Source organism: Accipiter gentilis, chromosome Z (assembly GCF_929443795.1).
Source record: "Accipiter gentilis chromosome Z, bAccGen1.1, whole genome shotgun sequence".
NCBI lineage: Eukaryota > Metazoa > Chordata > Aves > Accipitriformes > Accipitridae > Astur > Astur gentilis.
This window is the reverse complement of record NC_064919.1, coordinates 60,817,403-60,832,024: the sequence shown is the minus strand read 5'-3', so window position 1 is coordinate 60,832,024 and position 14,622 is coordinate 60,817,403. Positions and strand designations below refer to the sequence as shown.

The window sequence follows — 14,622 nt, the reverse complement described above, 5'->3', positions numbered from 1 at the left end:
CAACAGCAGAGGCCTCACAGAAAGAAAATAAGAGTACCCAAGCAGAGGATCGTTTTCAGCAGTCTGCAGCAGTAACTGAAGCAAGTGGGCAGAAGACCAATCTAGAAACACAGCTAAGTGTAGGTACACTGACTGTTACCTCTTTTTTTACTGCTTTGTTACTAAAAACCAAATTATGAGAAATGCTTTTTGTCCACCTCGTTATAATTGAATTGGCTCAGGTCTGCACTATATATAAAAGACAAATGCTTTTGTTGCTTTTGTTACTTTTTGAGTAGATGTTATGCTTCCCACTGATGTAACACTGATGACTAAGCTGGGGTTAAAAATAACTTTTTTTTTGCAGAGGGTTGGAGTGTACCTATGAATGTAGAGGGTCTGTGCCACAGCTGTCAGGGTCTATAATTTGAGCTGTTTGCTAGCAGTTTAGAGAAGGGAGATTATTTCAACTGGCTCTGAGATTACTGTCTAGAAAGGCTGTTGAACAGTAGAGCCATCATAGGAGTGGAGAGAATGAGGAAAAGTGTTTACAGAAGTACACACTCACATTACAGTTCAATACAGTGGAAAGTGTTTATTTTGCATTTGTCAGAGTTATATATTGTCCATATAAAAGGACTGCAGCTTTCTTTGTTCATGTTTGAAATATCAACCAGATTTCGGCTACATATGGATATGTGGTCACTATTGGGTCTTTAACTATTATGAACCTGTTCTCCCTCATTTGTGTTTTGAGGCCACACAGAATGTGCTTGAGAGTAACTGAGCTCCAAATACAGTGAGCATGGATTTGTGTGCTTTCAGGACTGTCTGTAGTATTGACATGACCATGCTCTCATAGAAGTCAATACTTTTAATTAAAAACGGGAAATATTGGCTGAATCGATACTCTTAGCTATTAATATCCAAACTTTAGATTTGTAATGTAAGTCAAATCTCCCTTTTCCCAGTTGAGAAAATTAGTGTTTCCCAAAGCAAAACTGACAGCAAAGCAGTGATGTGTTTAGTCTCTAAGTGACCAGAAGCAACGACTTCTAGTTGTCTTTCGTTTGTAACAGTGTCTTCAGCATCATCACTGAGTTCTAGATTCACATTCCAATAATGGTCATATCAGCAAAATGATCTAAAGAATGAATGTTTTGGTTGCAGAGCTATATGGATATACTTGGAGAAGATAGCAGAGGGATAGTAGTTCTTAGAATTTTTGTTGCTGTGAGTTAAGAACTCAAGCCTTGTCTCTTGCCTTTTTCCAGAAGAGGAAGATGGTAGATACCAAAGTGCTTCAGCTCCTCATAGCTTGGTAGAATTGCCAGCAGCTCTCTCCTTGGCACTTGCACTATCTATAAGCAGTTCTGCAAAGCTTTGAAAACTGGCCACCAAACAAAAAATATCTCAACTTCCCCCAAACCAGGAAGAAACTTTCCCTAACTTTCATTTTCACCTTTCACTCCCTATTTGGTGTATTTTGATGCTAGAATAATTTGTCATTAGTCTACAAGTTCTCATCTATTTAAAAGTCATTTGAAACTATTTCAAGCAGCAGAATGTAAGTACTGCCACTTTTTGCTGGTCGTCTTGGGTGGTACTGGAAGTGAGGCTTGAAAGGTGGCAGAACACCTGGATGCTGGTTATTGCCAGTTCTAGATTACTTCCAGCAGCTAAGAGCAAGCAATGTGCATAACTTTATTATAATGTGTACAGCTTCTACCCACTTCAGATTATCATGTGCTTTACCACTGACTCTTCAGCTAACTTGCAGAAAAAATGGAAATACTGGGATGGTGGGGAAGAGCAAGAGGCAAAAGAGCTCTAGGGAGAGGGAACTCTGATGTAAGCAGCCTCTTGTGCTGACTGTGCATGTGTCCTGGTATCAGCTGGGATAGAGTTAACTGTCTTCCTAGTAGCTGGTACAGTGCTATGTTTCGAGTTCAGTATGTGAAGAATGTTGATAACACTGATGTTTTCAGTTGTTGCTCAGTGGTGTTTAGACTATAGTCAAGGATTTTTCAGCTTCTCATGCCCAGCCAGCGAGAAAGCTGGAGGGGCACAAGAAGTTGGCACAGGACACAACCAGGGCACCTGACCCAAACTGGCCAATGGTGTATTCCATACTGTGTGATGTCCCATCCAGTATAGAAACTGGGGGGAGTGGGGGTGGGGAATCGCTGCTCGGGGTCTAGCTGGGTATCGGTCAGCAGGTGGTGAGCAATTGCCCTGCGCATCATTTGTACATTCCAATCCTTTTATTACTACTGTTGTCATTTTATTAGTGTTATCATTATCATTATTAGTTTCTTCTTTTCTGTTCTATTAAACCGTTCTTATCTCAACCCACGAGTTTTACTACTTTTCCAAATTTTTTCCCCCATCCCACTGGATGAGGGGGGAGTGAGTTGAGTGGCTGTGTGGTGCTTTGTTGCTGGCTGGTGTTAAACCACGACAGCATGTAACCTGTATTACTGCTGAATCACCAAGTTCTGGTTTTTGTCTGATCTCTTTTTTTTGCATGGGCTACCATATTTTGTTGCATGCCATGATAAAAATAAGACTACAAAACAGAATACAAATATAAAAATAAAACTTTCCTGTTAAATTTTTTCAGCTACTGTAGTGCAGTCCCTTGGGTTTATACAGAAAGGGGAAACAAAAAAAGACTTCTAGCATTTAATTATGTGGATACCTGTTATAAATGGAATGGTTAGGAAAAAGTCTTGATAGGGTTATTCATAAAGACAGGTTACTTTCAAGTCTTGTCTTCTATGTTGAGGCCAGAAGTAAAATGCAGATATAAATATTCATTCTTGTAATAAAGATAGTTAAAAAAAATCTTTTGAGAGATAAGACGCATGTATGTAAGTATCTTAATTAAGAATGCTTGTAGCTGCTCTTCCGTAGGATCATTACTATGGAATAGTGCTTTAGAAGGATGCAACCCCAGACAGGGAGATGAGGGTATTTCAATCAGTTCAGAAGTTTTTGAAATAACGTTGGCTTTGCTTTTGCTTCACAGGCTGACTCTCAAAAAGGTAAAGAATCAATGGATGTCCATCCAAGCACATCTGAAGGTAAAAATAGCACTGATTATCAGTATTGTGACTACTGTGGATTACATTTGCAGGCTCTTTTACCGCTTTCAATCTCAGTGTATTCATCTGCAAAGTATATAAAAACATGCCTTCCTCTAAGGTGCTGAGGTTCAACTCATAAATCTTTCAGATGACTTTGGATAAAATTGTTAGGAGTCTTGGTAAACTTGTTATGCATATGTATTCAGAAAAAGTACCACAATGAATGCTGTTTTACTTGCACTCAGTTTCTTTAATGACATATTAGGGGGAAAAATTACATGCAGATCTTAAGTGCAAGTGAACAAATGCAGTCTATTTTGGTCTTTTTGCTTTTTTCCTAAGGCCTTAACACAGCTCCTCTTGCCCTTCGAGTACTAAGCAGTCATCTAAAACGTCCCAAGGTAGGAAGACGTAGCCGGGAACCTGAACCTGAAACTTCCCAAGGAGTTGAGGAAAACATTCTTCATGGGTCAGAAAGCAGGTAGAGGAGCCCATATTTTACTGATTTCTTGTTTTGTTGCTCGGACAGTCACAAACTATAACAGTGTCTCACAGTGTTACTTGTGCTGCTGCTACTTCTTTCTTTCTACATGCTTGATTTTAAAATTACTAAAAGTAAAGCCTGATGTGAGAAAATAGAGACATCGCCTGAGGAGGGATTGCACCAAAATGTAGCATCTCTGAAAACTTGGTAGATACTGGGAGTAACAGTAACAAAACAGCGAGGGCTGAGGGTCTTCTGTTATAACTAAGTCTGCATGAAGGTGAAAACATCTGTATTCATACAGCATAGTTTCTTGCGATAATATAACTGGACATGTATCCACAATGCTATGTGTGATCTTTGGAGAGGTGTCCCTTCCTGACCTCTTTTTATGGTGGCATATTGCAGTAAAATAAAGTCTTGACTGTTTATAGTTTGGGAGCTGGTTCTTACTTGTCACTTAATAACAAAAGAGTTATAGAGAGCCACCCAGCTTCAAAGTAAAGCCCTTTGTTTAGACTAATTCTAATTTAAAACCATCATATCTAAACTTACATCCTGGAAAAAAAATAGTCATCTTTGGTTTAAAGGATGCTATCCTGTGTAATAATTGTCAAATGGAGATGTGAAGAATTGTACCACTTGTGTGCTGTAAGTCATACAAGACAGGGCCTGAAGTACTAATTTGCACTGGCTTCCATCCAGAAAGCAGAACTGTGGTTATTTAAAATAAATAAATAACCAGCTTCTTCCTTCCCCTTCCTCTGTGTGAGTATATGTATGCTCATAGACACACACTGACTGCCCATGTCTGTCTCTCCCTCTCTCATTCTCTTCAAAAAAACCCCCACTGCAACCTCAAAAACATCTTCTGAAGAACTGAAGATAACCTGATTATTTTCTAGGAAAACCCTCAAACTTGTTCCACTAGGTTTCTTTAAACAAAATTAGGTGTTTGGGTTTTTGTGTTTTGTTTTGTGGTTTTTTTAATGTGAAGCTGAGGTCTTCAGCTAGATACAGACTAATTTTTGTGTTTAAGTTGCTCTGTGGATCTACAGAGATATAGCACTGCTGTCCTGCACTGTCACTGTGCTGCCTTAAGCTGATTCATACAGGACAAATGGCATGGTTTGATAGTGTCACAGATTGAGAAATTCTTTGACCTATTGCAACTAATAATTGGCTAGTTGGTATGCGAGAGGACTAGCCTATTATGGAATGTCAGTATTTTGGGCCTTGGAAAATGAAGTCAACAAGTTGCCACTGCTCCTTTGAACAAGATGTGTAACATGGTGTTTGTGAGCAGAGCTAAGGGGGATCCTGATGGCAACAGGGCAGGATATCAACTTGGTTCTCTCCTTCCACACACATTAGCAAACGCAGCAGGGTCTTCTGGCAGGGACTTTGTCCTGTGGAGTGCCTTCATCTCAAGACTGGCACTTGGGATAAAACCTTCCAATACTGCCTTTACTATGAGATTGTCAAGCAGCCTCTTACATATCTATTGCATGTACTTTTTTCTTTGCTTGTATGTAATACTTCCAGTTCGTCTAATTTTTTTATCTCAAAAGTAAGAACTGAATGTTTGAGATAGTTTTGCTATCCATCAGATGCATCAGAGCTTCATCTTCAGCTGTTTGCTAATTTAATCTCTAGCTGATTGAATCTTCTTCAGCCTTGAATTCTTTTCCAGTCATGGTCTTTAATATATGTATATTCAACAATTATACAAACATATTTGCTTTTATAACTCCATAATTTTAAACTGTTTCTACAGTGGAAGTGAGAGAAGTTGTTTCCTTTCTGGCTTCCAAATGTATAATGACTACTGCTTTCTAAATTTAAAATAACAAACAAATTTGACTTCTATTCCCATAAAATAGAAGTGAGATAGATGTCTTCATGTTATAATTGCCAAAACAATTTTTCCTAGTTGATTTTTTTTCCTAATGACACGTTAGCCGTTTTTAGATGTATTTAGTATTCTGGATTCTTATTTCCTATGGCAAGCATGTGATGCAGTACTTTATAATTGGTCATGAAGAATTTCCCTGCTGAGATCACCAAACTTATGTATGAATCTAAAAGATTAAAGGATATGTGTTAATACCTGCTGCAGGCTGGAACTTCCTGCCCACACACCTGAAAGCTCTGAAGATTTGGAATTATCTGAGGAGGACACTGAGGGTGAGGAAGTGATTACTGAAGTTGAGGGCCAGTCTGTGTCAGAAGAGCTACATGTATCGCTGCCTGAGAAAACAAGTGAGAAGGAGGTGAGCTGGATGTGACAGCAATAGCAGATAAGTTTTGAATACAACTACAGTTTCTGTTAAATATGGTCCTTGCTGCCTTGATCCATGTGACTATCAACTCTCTGATTTTTGTACTGATGCTTCATTGAGAAGTATATCTGAGAAGCTAAGGCTAGTATAGAATTAGTGTCAGGGAATATTCCATTATACTTATTTTGAACAATAGAGTTCACAGGATCTTCAGTAAGGTGAATTTTTAGCTTGTGTACCAACCTAATTTTCTTAATTGATTTCTTCTACTCAAATATTCTGGTGAACTGGAGTAAGGTCAAGATCTGACTCAGTATCTCTAATTTAAAAAAACAACCTTTCTTTGAAGAAGCCAGTAGCTGGTATGCTTCAGTGACTATTGTTGGCCTTTTTTACTTCTCCACGTCAAGCTTGCCTGCTTTGATGTTTAAATCCAACTTTTATCTACAAATTAACAGCTTGAATTTAAATCTGTGAGTACCCTTTGTGCCTAGTGATGCCTCCAGAGTTTTATGTTCTTACTGATTCGTGAGAAAGTGGATCTTACACTATGTTGGGTTCAAGGAATGACTGCAGCATGTATGCTTGTGAGATGCATAAACACTGCTTGGCTTGGCTCCTCACAGTGTAAGCTATGGCCAGAAATTTAGTGCAGGTGACAACACCAAGCTAATATGCTGGTCAAGTTAACTCCTCTGCACTAAGCTCTACCTTCTTAGTACACATTTCTAGGTACCTGAGCTATCTGCTTCTCACATTAAGCTGCAAACTTAGATCACAGATACACCCACTAGTGTTGAGGAACAACGGCTGAGCATAATCTTGACTTAGCAATGTGATTTTTAGGAATCCCCATCAGAACCTTTTAATGGTGAGGTAACAGAAGAAACTGGTAAGACCTCACGTATGGCTGAAGAGGAACCAGCAAATGAAGTTTCAAGTGGTGAATCAAAATTGCAGTCTGAAAGTCAAGGAGAAGAACCCTTAGCGCTGTTTGTTCCATTAATCCTTGAGTCTCTGGCAAAACCTTCAGAACACACTGTATCAGAGGAGGTGAGAGAATTGAAAAAAAGAAGTGAAAGTGAAGTCATTTTTCCTTTAGAGTGTACATATCTTGCTGTTTTTTCTTTTGTTAAGTAACAGATAGAAAGTAGCCCCTACTGTCATATGAAATTCATGGGAGAAGCAATTATTACATCAGATGATGTAAATCCATAAACAGAATATACTAGTGTTTCTGTTCTAATATGCAGAAGTGGGGCATAGATGCATGTAATACCAGAAATAAAGATACATCGCTCCAGTTTGCCTTGGCAGTAATGAAACGGCTCTTTCTCGCTAAAATATTAGTTGGTTATGAGTGAAAAGCCACATCCTTATTTTGTCTAGTGTCATGGTTTAACCCCAGTAGGCAGCTAAACACCTGTCCTGGGTTCAGCTGGGATAGTTAATTTTTACAGGAACCTGGGAGGTGGGGGCATAGCTGGGGCAGCTGACCTGAACTAGCCAAGGAGCTATTCCATACCATGTGACATCATGCTCAGTATATAAATGGGGAGCGGGCTGGGGGTGGGGGGTGTCCTCTCTCAGCTTTCAGTGGGGGAAGTGGCAAAGTGTCAGGTTCCGGGTGGTGAGCAGTTGCACTGTGCATCACTTTTTGTATACTCTTTCATTAGTACTGTTGTTGTTGTTGTAGCCTTTTTTTTGTGTTGTCCCAGTAAACTGTCTTTACCTCAACCCTCGAGGTTCCAGGGGTTTTTTAATTTTCTCTCCTCCGATTCTCCTCCCCATCCCACCAGAGGGGGGCAGGAGGAGTGAGCGAGCGAGCGGCTGCGTGGTCCTTTGTTACCGGCTGGGCTGAAACCACGACAACACCACACAGCCACTCGCTCACTCCCCCTCAGTGGGATGGCAGAGAGAATGTGAAGAGTAAAAGCAAGAAAACTCATGTGTTGAGATAAAGACAGTTTAGTAGGTAAAGCAAAAGCTGTGCACGCAAGGAAAGCGAAACAAGGAATTCATTCACCACTTCCCATCAGCCAGGCAGGTGTTCAGCCATCTCCAGAAAAGCAGGGCTCCATCATGCGTAATGGTTACTTGGGAAGACAAATGCCATCACTCCAAATGTCCCCCCTTTCTCTTTCCCCCAGCTGTATATGCTGAGCATGATGTCATATGGTCTGGAATATCCCTTTGGTCAGTTCGGGTCAGATGTCCCAGCTATGTCCCCTCCTAACTTCTTGTGCCCCCCCCAGCCTCCTCGCTGGTGGGGTGGTATGAGAAGCAGAAAAGGCCTTGACTCTGTGTAAGCTTTGCTTGGCAATAATTAAAACATCCCTGTGTTATCAACACTGTTCCCAGAACAAATCCAAAACCTAGCCCCATACTAGCTACTGTGAAGAAAATTATCCCAGCCAAAACAAACACATCTAGTAATTCTGTCTTGAAGTGTACAAGCAAGGGTAAAATACCCTTTTCGAACACAGATCTTACTGGTTCTTGTTTATAGTGCAAAAGCAGATCGTTATATGCTATCAGAATGATAACTGTATATGTCTAAAATAAAATGTTACTTATTTTCCCTGGGATTAATGTGAGAATGTTTTTACTGTACCTGAATAATCCTCTGAATAATTTCTATTTGAAAATAGGAGCACAACTCTGGGTATCAAACGCAGTTCACAAAATAGCCTCGTGCAAAAAGGAGGAAAAGACTGGCTTGTTCATTGTACATGTATTAAAAACTGCTGAATGCCAAAATACCCTCCGAGGTTGCGAGCTAGGGGCAGTACTTGTTCAGCCTCTTTGATCTTCTATTTATTGTCCTTTTGGTTGTTTTGGCACCCTTCCCCTCGCCCTGCAGGTTTTAAATGCAAGTGATTCAGAAGTGCTGACTGAAGAAAGTACATTAGTGGAGGAGGACACTGAAGAAGAGCAGGAATCTGAAAAGACCATCATTGAAAATACAGCTGCTTCGGTATCGAAGGACGAGCCCTCTGACAATGGCCTGACCAACTCTATGGTAACTGAAGCAGCAGAACAATCTGTTTCTGAAAACGTATTGCCCAAAACAGCTTCCTCACTGGAAGGTCAAAATGAGGAAGCAGGGCACAACTCACAGGAGGCCTCTGTTGCTTTGGGTCAGAGCTCTTTGATAGTGGTTGAACTTGAAGGTGTTTCTTTTCAGCAGCCTTCTGGACAAGAAGGACAGAAGAACCAGTTGGAAGAGCACTCAGAAGAGTCTGCTGAGCAGATGGAGCAGTACATGCAAACAGCAGCAGAACGAGCTGACAGCAGCTCTGAGGAAGCAGAAATTGAGGTACCAGTTGTAGATCGGAGAAACTTGCGAAGAAAGGCCAAAGGCTACAAAGGTCCACCCAAGAAAAAAGGAAAGCCAGCTTAAAAATTAAATATTGATTGTTAATTCTTCTATTTATAAGAAAGCTATTATTTTGTAAAACACTAGGGTGTAACTAAAACCATGTGGGACAGGGGACATGTGTTTAAAATTGTGGGTTGGATTTTGTCTTGGGATTCATCACCTTTCCTCAAGTTTTCTTAAATTTTTAACTAGACATTGAGCTTCATCGGAGTATAAAAATAAACAGCCAGTCTCCTCCTTTTATAAAGGATACATGCTGAATAAAGATAGTTGTGCTAGCAAAGGGAACAGTTTGCATATTTGAGGTGGCAGTCATGGAATTAAAATGCAGTGTGAAATCCTGGCCCTGTCAATGTCTCTTAAATTCCCATAGACTTCCATGAGGCCAGATATCAATCTAGCTTTTTTTTGTAACTTTGTGTTCTCTACTCTGGAGAGAAGCAGAATGAGAAAAATCCTTCCTTGCTTCTTGTTCCCTTCCCATAGATTTTTCTCAGATGAGATTAAAAGACTCTAATTCTGGGTCTCAAAATACACAAGAAGGTATAACTCATTAGATCAAAACAATGTAAGCAGCATCTGTTTCTCATGAGAATAACTTGAAACAGCTGAGTCAGTAGAAACATGGTCAGTGCAGTACCTGCCATAGCGCACTCTGATAGTAAAATTCTTTAGATGAAGATTGACATGCCTACACAGTAAACTATGTGTAGCTTCCAAAGTGAGCATCTCTGGAAGCATAAATTTTTCTGGAGTGTATGCAATATAGATTCCAGTACATAGACATAATTTGTCACACATACAATTGGTTACTCCTTAGTTAGCTATGTGTTTCTTTCAATAAATGAAGCTCTTCTTGCAGTGGGTTAAAAACTCAGGAATAAGAACAGTGATTCTGGGAAGAGGAAATCATGCCACTATTTGTCCTGCTATATGCCTTTTCTAAGATGAGTGAACTGGTCTCCCACAATGTCTCAAAAATAGAGGTATCTAGAAATTGCTGTTCAGGACTTCTGAGTACAAGGTTCACTTGAATAGTTGCAATGCTGTCTTAGCTTTTATCTCTCTACGAAGCTAATGTGCGAATGTGGTTTTGGATTTTATGCTTATACAATTTAACTGTATTTACAAGGTATTTTAACTGTATAAGTTACATTCATACTACTTCCTTCAGCTGATGAAGTACCATGTTTCTTTTTAATCTGTTGAGCAGTTTATAGAGAAAAAAAAGGCAGTTCTTAAGAAGAGTGTGTTACATAAACTTTAAATTCAGGGTGCATGGGATTACTGAGTTAAATCTGGGTTTCTTGAACTGTTGCACGTAGCTGTAACTTCCTATCAATGTACATTCATGGGGTTCATAAGGAGTACCTGTCTGATAAATGTTCAAGATCTTTGATTGTTTGTAAACATATTCAAGTGAACCTTAAGCATTTCTAAAACTAATCAAGCATTTTCTATAAAGCACATGAAACAAAACTGCTATCTTCTGTATGGCTTCTCTTCTAGTGGTAAGATTTATTGTGTTAAAAAAAGAGTGGCTAGAAAACACATCTATTACATTGCTAAGAATTTGGGATTTGTGAGGGCTGGTGGCTTAAAGCATGGTTGTATACAGTATATCGTGACTCCACTTTTAGAGCAAGCTTTACTAAAGATTAATCTGCTGAATACTTCAATTGATACAAATGTATCGACTTTCAAAAAAGTTAAGGATTCTTTTGCTTATGAAAAGTGAGTACCAGTTATTTCAATTACTTCTAGGTGGATTTTTGATACATTTGTTTATTGCTCATATTCCCTGTGAGGTCAGAAAACAGTGTTTGTGAGAAGGTAATGCCACTCACCTGGCCACTCACCACTTTTCATGGCTAAGTTGGAACTGATTTCGATTAGTATCTTTAAGACATTTGCATATCAAATATGTAAATATTGCAACAGGATTATTAGATTAGGTCAGTCTTGGTTTCTACTGAGAACAGCCAGATTTCTGATCTTATTTCAGTGAGTCAGTTTTAAATACTGAACTTAAATTTGCATCTTTAAGTATACTCTTGAGACCTCTGTAAATCTGGGGTACCTGAGATAGTAGCTGATGGCCAGACTGTTAACGTACAGAATGTGAGCAGTTGGGGTGCAATTAGCAATTCTGATAACCAGTACAGTCTTGAAAACTAGACATTGCTCTAATTGTGATTGCAGCAGTACTTTGAACTAAAGGGCACGGTTTATTTCTGTAACAACTTCTTTGGCATCAATCATCTTGCAGTAAATATGGAATAGCAAAATCAAAATACTGACTTTAAATAATAGTTTTCATTGCTGTAGTGATTATCCCATTGGAACAGTAGTTTTAATAGTCTATACCTTCTGTTACGTTAATGCAAGGGAACATATCTGACAACTGTATTGACTGCAGTGTTTTACCTTAGGAAAACCAGCAGGTTTTAGGCTTGGACAAATTTTTTTTGGTCTGTTAACTGTCTGTCTTATTACCATCTAACTCTTAAAGAATTTTTAAGGTCTTACTGCACCAGCAACTAATGATTAAAACATCAACTTTATACAAGTTTGTACCAACTGCTATTACAACATGCTGTGGAACTACTAGATGTGTGCAGTGGAAGCAAGCAGTATTATTTTGAGCTTTATTTAGTCTAGGAATAGAGCTTAAAGAACATTAATTTGTGACTTCAGCTTTGCACTTCAATGGTAAATGGTTTTGTATTTGAATCCAACATTTGTTCAAGTGTCTTTCTTGTACTGCTTATTAATTTTTAACATGATTTGCTTTGTTTCTCCCACATTCTCTTTTGGTCTATTTTCATTTCATGCAGAATTCTTGTTTGCTGTTCTCATGTTTCATAGCCCCTTACATAAAAATGTATATGTGTCTTATTTCAGAAGTGTGTTTAACTCATTTGAAATGTCTAACCTTGGTTTGTTGCTGCTTTTATAACATTGCAGTTGTAGATGTCAGTAACCAAACTGATCATTTACAATGTCATCAATGCTACCAAGTTAAACATAGCAACAAATAGGCATAAGTTCAGCTTTGCTGCTTTTAAGTGACCATTCTAACATTTTATTTCCAATAGCATACACTTCACATTTGTGAAAATAAATATAGGTGTTGGATGTTTTCTAAACTAGTGATACCCCGTTTATAATTCTGATGAAAGATGCATTGCTATTCTGGAGTACTATACTGAAGTCTTGTTACAGTGTTAGTTTTTCCTTTTTTTTAGTACTGTTTTAGCTCTTTTTGAATGTTCTGAAGTAGTAATTAAACTTATATTTTGTGGGGGGTTTATTCTTGGTTTTTAGTATTTGAGTCCTTTCTGCTGTACAGGAGGCATGTTTTAAAGTGGTTCAGTTCACTAGAACAAACATTTTACAGTCTGTCTGTTACCAAGGAGCTTTAAAAGCTCAAAGATTATTCATTGAAAAATTGCCTATTGATTAAAACAATTTCCTGTACTTAATTAGCTGATGCACTGAGACTTTTATGAAAAAAGCTGTAGAATAGGCTGTTCTGAATGTTACAGCATGCATTCTGCTCTTTACATCATCTTACATAGTTGCTATAAACTTAGCAGTTATTAACATAGTTTGTTATAGACAAGCCAACTAGAAATGCTGTAACACACTCCCTAGTGTGGTACATTAAAATGTCTTAAGTGCAACAATTGCATTATTCAGCCAACGAGTCATATTTATAGCACAAAATGTAGTAATGTTCTTGACACAGCTGTAGAAAATTAAAGTACTCTGTTGTTAATGTGCAGTAAAGGGTAAAGCAACAACAAAGTAAACAGAGGCTTATCTGTTCTGACAAAATGAGTTCTCTCCAAGCAATGACTTACTGGCTTGTGACCCTCTCTGAGTTTCAAATCACTTGTCTTTCCACAAAGAAGTAAAAATCATAGTAAGTTACTAAACCTAGACTAGGGCAATATGTTAAACTAAGAAAATAGCCTGTGAGAGGAGAAGACTTAAAGTACTGCCTCTATCATATAGTGTAAGAGAAGTTAGAAAGCTGGTACAAAACCAGCTAGCTTGACTTCCTGGCCAGAGTTCCAGATCTGGAACATGAGCTGGTCATGAAGATGATTAAGGGATTGGAGCATCTGTCATACAAGAGGCTGAGAGCTGCAATTCTTCAGCCTGGAGAAGAGAAAGCTTGGGAGGATCTTACCTTGTGTATTTACCGGGGGGTGGGGTGGGGAGGTATAAAGAAGATGAAGCAAGACTCTTCTCAGTGGTGCCCAGTGACAGGACAAGAGGCAGTGGGCACAAACTGGAATATAGGAAATTCTATTTAAATGTAAAACTTTTTAAACTCTGAGCAACCTGTTCCAATGTTTGACTACTCTGAGAGGTGGTGGAGTCTCCATCCTTGGAGATACTCAAAACCTGATGATGTGGCCCTTGGACACCTGCTGTAGTTGGCCGCTTTAAGCAAGCGGCCTGCACTGCACAGTATCAAGAGGTCCCTTCCAACTGTTGTATTAAAGGGTAAAGGAATTCGGCAGAAAATAAACTTCTTGCATTGCAGCTTATCCTCAGATGTCAGAGGGGCTGGGGGCAGCTAGGTTTAGTTTGAGTAATGTCCAATTCAGCGCTATAAGTCTGGTTGCATCATGATGACAGATGCACTTGTAGCACACTGCACTCTCAGCTTAGCTGCATTCAACACATGAGAATTACCAGATTTAGGGAGTTTGGTTGTATTAATGAACTATCATGACGAGGTTAATGAGCAGTGCAGTTTATATTAAAGCAACAGGTTCTTTTGGATTGCTGGTGATAAATACAGTCTGCAAAGCATATGCAAATGATAATACAGTTGACTACACGTGCATTAAATTATGAAAGAAAAGAGCTCTAAAGAATTCTGAGTTTCTCAGGGAAGCACTTGGTACAGCCCAGTATTTGACTGTCACCCACTAGGCATCCCTGTAGCGGGGAAGAGAGGTTCAGCCTGTTGACTGATCTCAGAAGTCTGCGCTGTCCTCCCAACTTGTCTGTGATGGTATCTTCCCTAACAGTCTTCCTCTTTTGGGGTCTTTTTAGCCTATTTTTTCCTTTTAGGTGGAGCTTGACTGACTGTAGTCATACATACCTTTACTTTGATTGGTATAAAGTTCTCTTGCTTTGCTTTTAAAGGTATATGCTAGAAAAAATTCAGAGTGCATGTTCCATGGGGGGGTGGTTGCACCTTTAGGAGGTGTGAAGCTTTTGCGATGGAGATGTGTTTTGGTATTATAATGAGCAAAGTTCACCTAAAGGACATGGTGTTGCACATTGTACCCCAGAATGGAGCACATGTGATATAAATCAGCAATAGGGCATTAGGTCGACAGAACCCCCATGATTTTACCTCCTTGCTTCAGTGGATTCAAG

General features: G+C 39.1%; 1 protein-coding gene across 4 annotated transcripts in view; it reads left to right on the top strand.

Annotated features, from left to right (window-relative positions):
• The window catches only part of FAM169A (family with sequence similarity 169 member A), a 44,741-nt gene extending 32,228 nt beyond the window's left edge, over positions 1-12,513 (top strand). The window contains exons 8-14 of one of the 4 annotated variants that reach the window (XM_049796023.1): positions 7-119; positions 3,011-3,065; positions 3,411-3,549; positions 5,672-5,825; positions 6,681-6,887; positions 8,698-8,856; positions 9,022-12,513. In XM_049796023.1, the coding sequence (XP_049651980.1) occupies positions 7-119; positions 3,011-3,065; positions 3,411-3,549; positions 5,672-5,825; positions 6,681-6,887; positions 8,698-8,856; positions 9,022-9,237 (1,043 nt within the window). In that variant the 3' untranslated portion in view covers positions 9,238-12,513. Of the gene's footprint in view, positions 1-6; positions 120-3,010; positions 3,066-3,410; positions 3,550-5,671; positions 5,826-6,680; positions 6,888-8,697 lie in introns of all 4 variants that reach the window. The other 3 variants (XM_049796022.1, XM_049796021.1, XM_049796024.1) reach the window with 3 other exon arrangements.
• Positions 12,514-14,622: the final 2,109 nt, after the last annotated feature.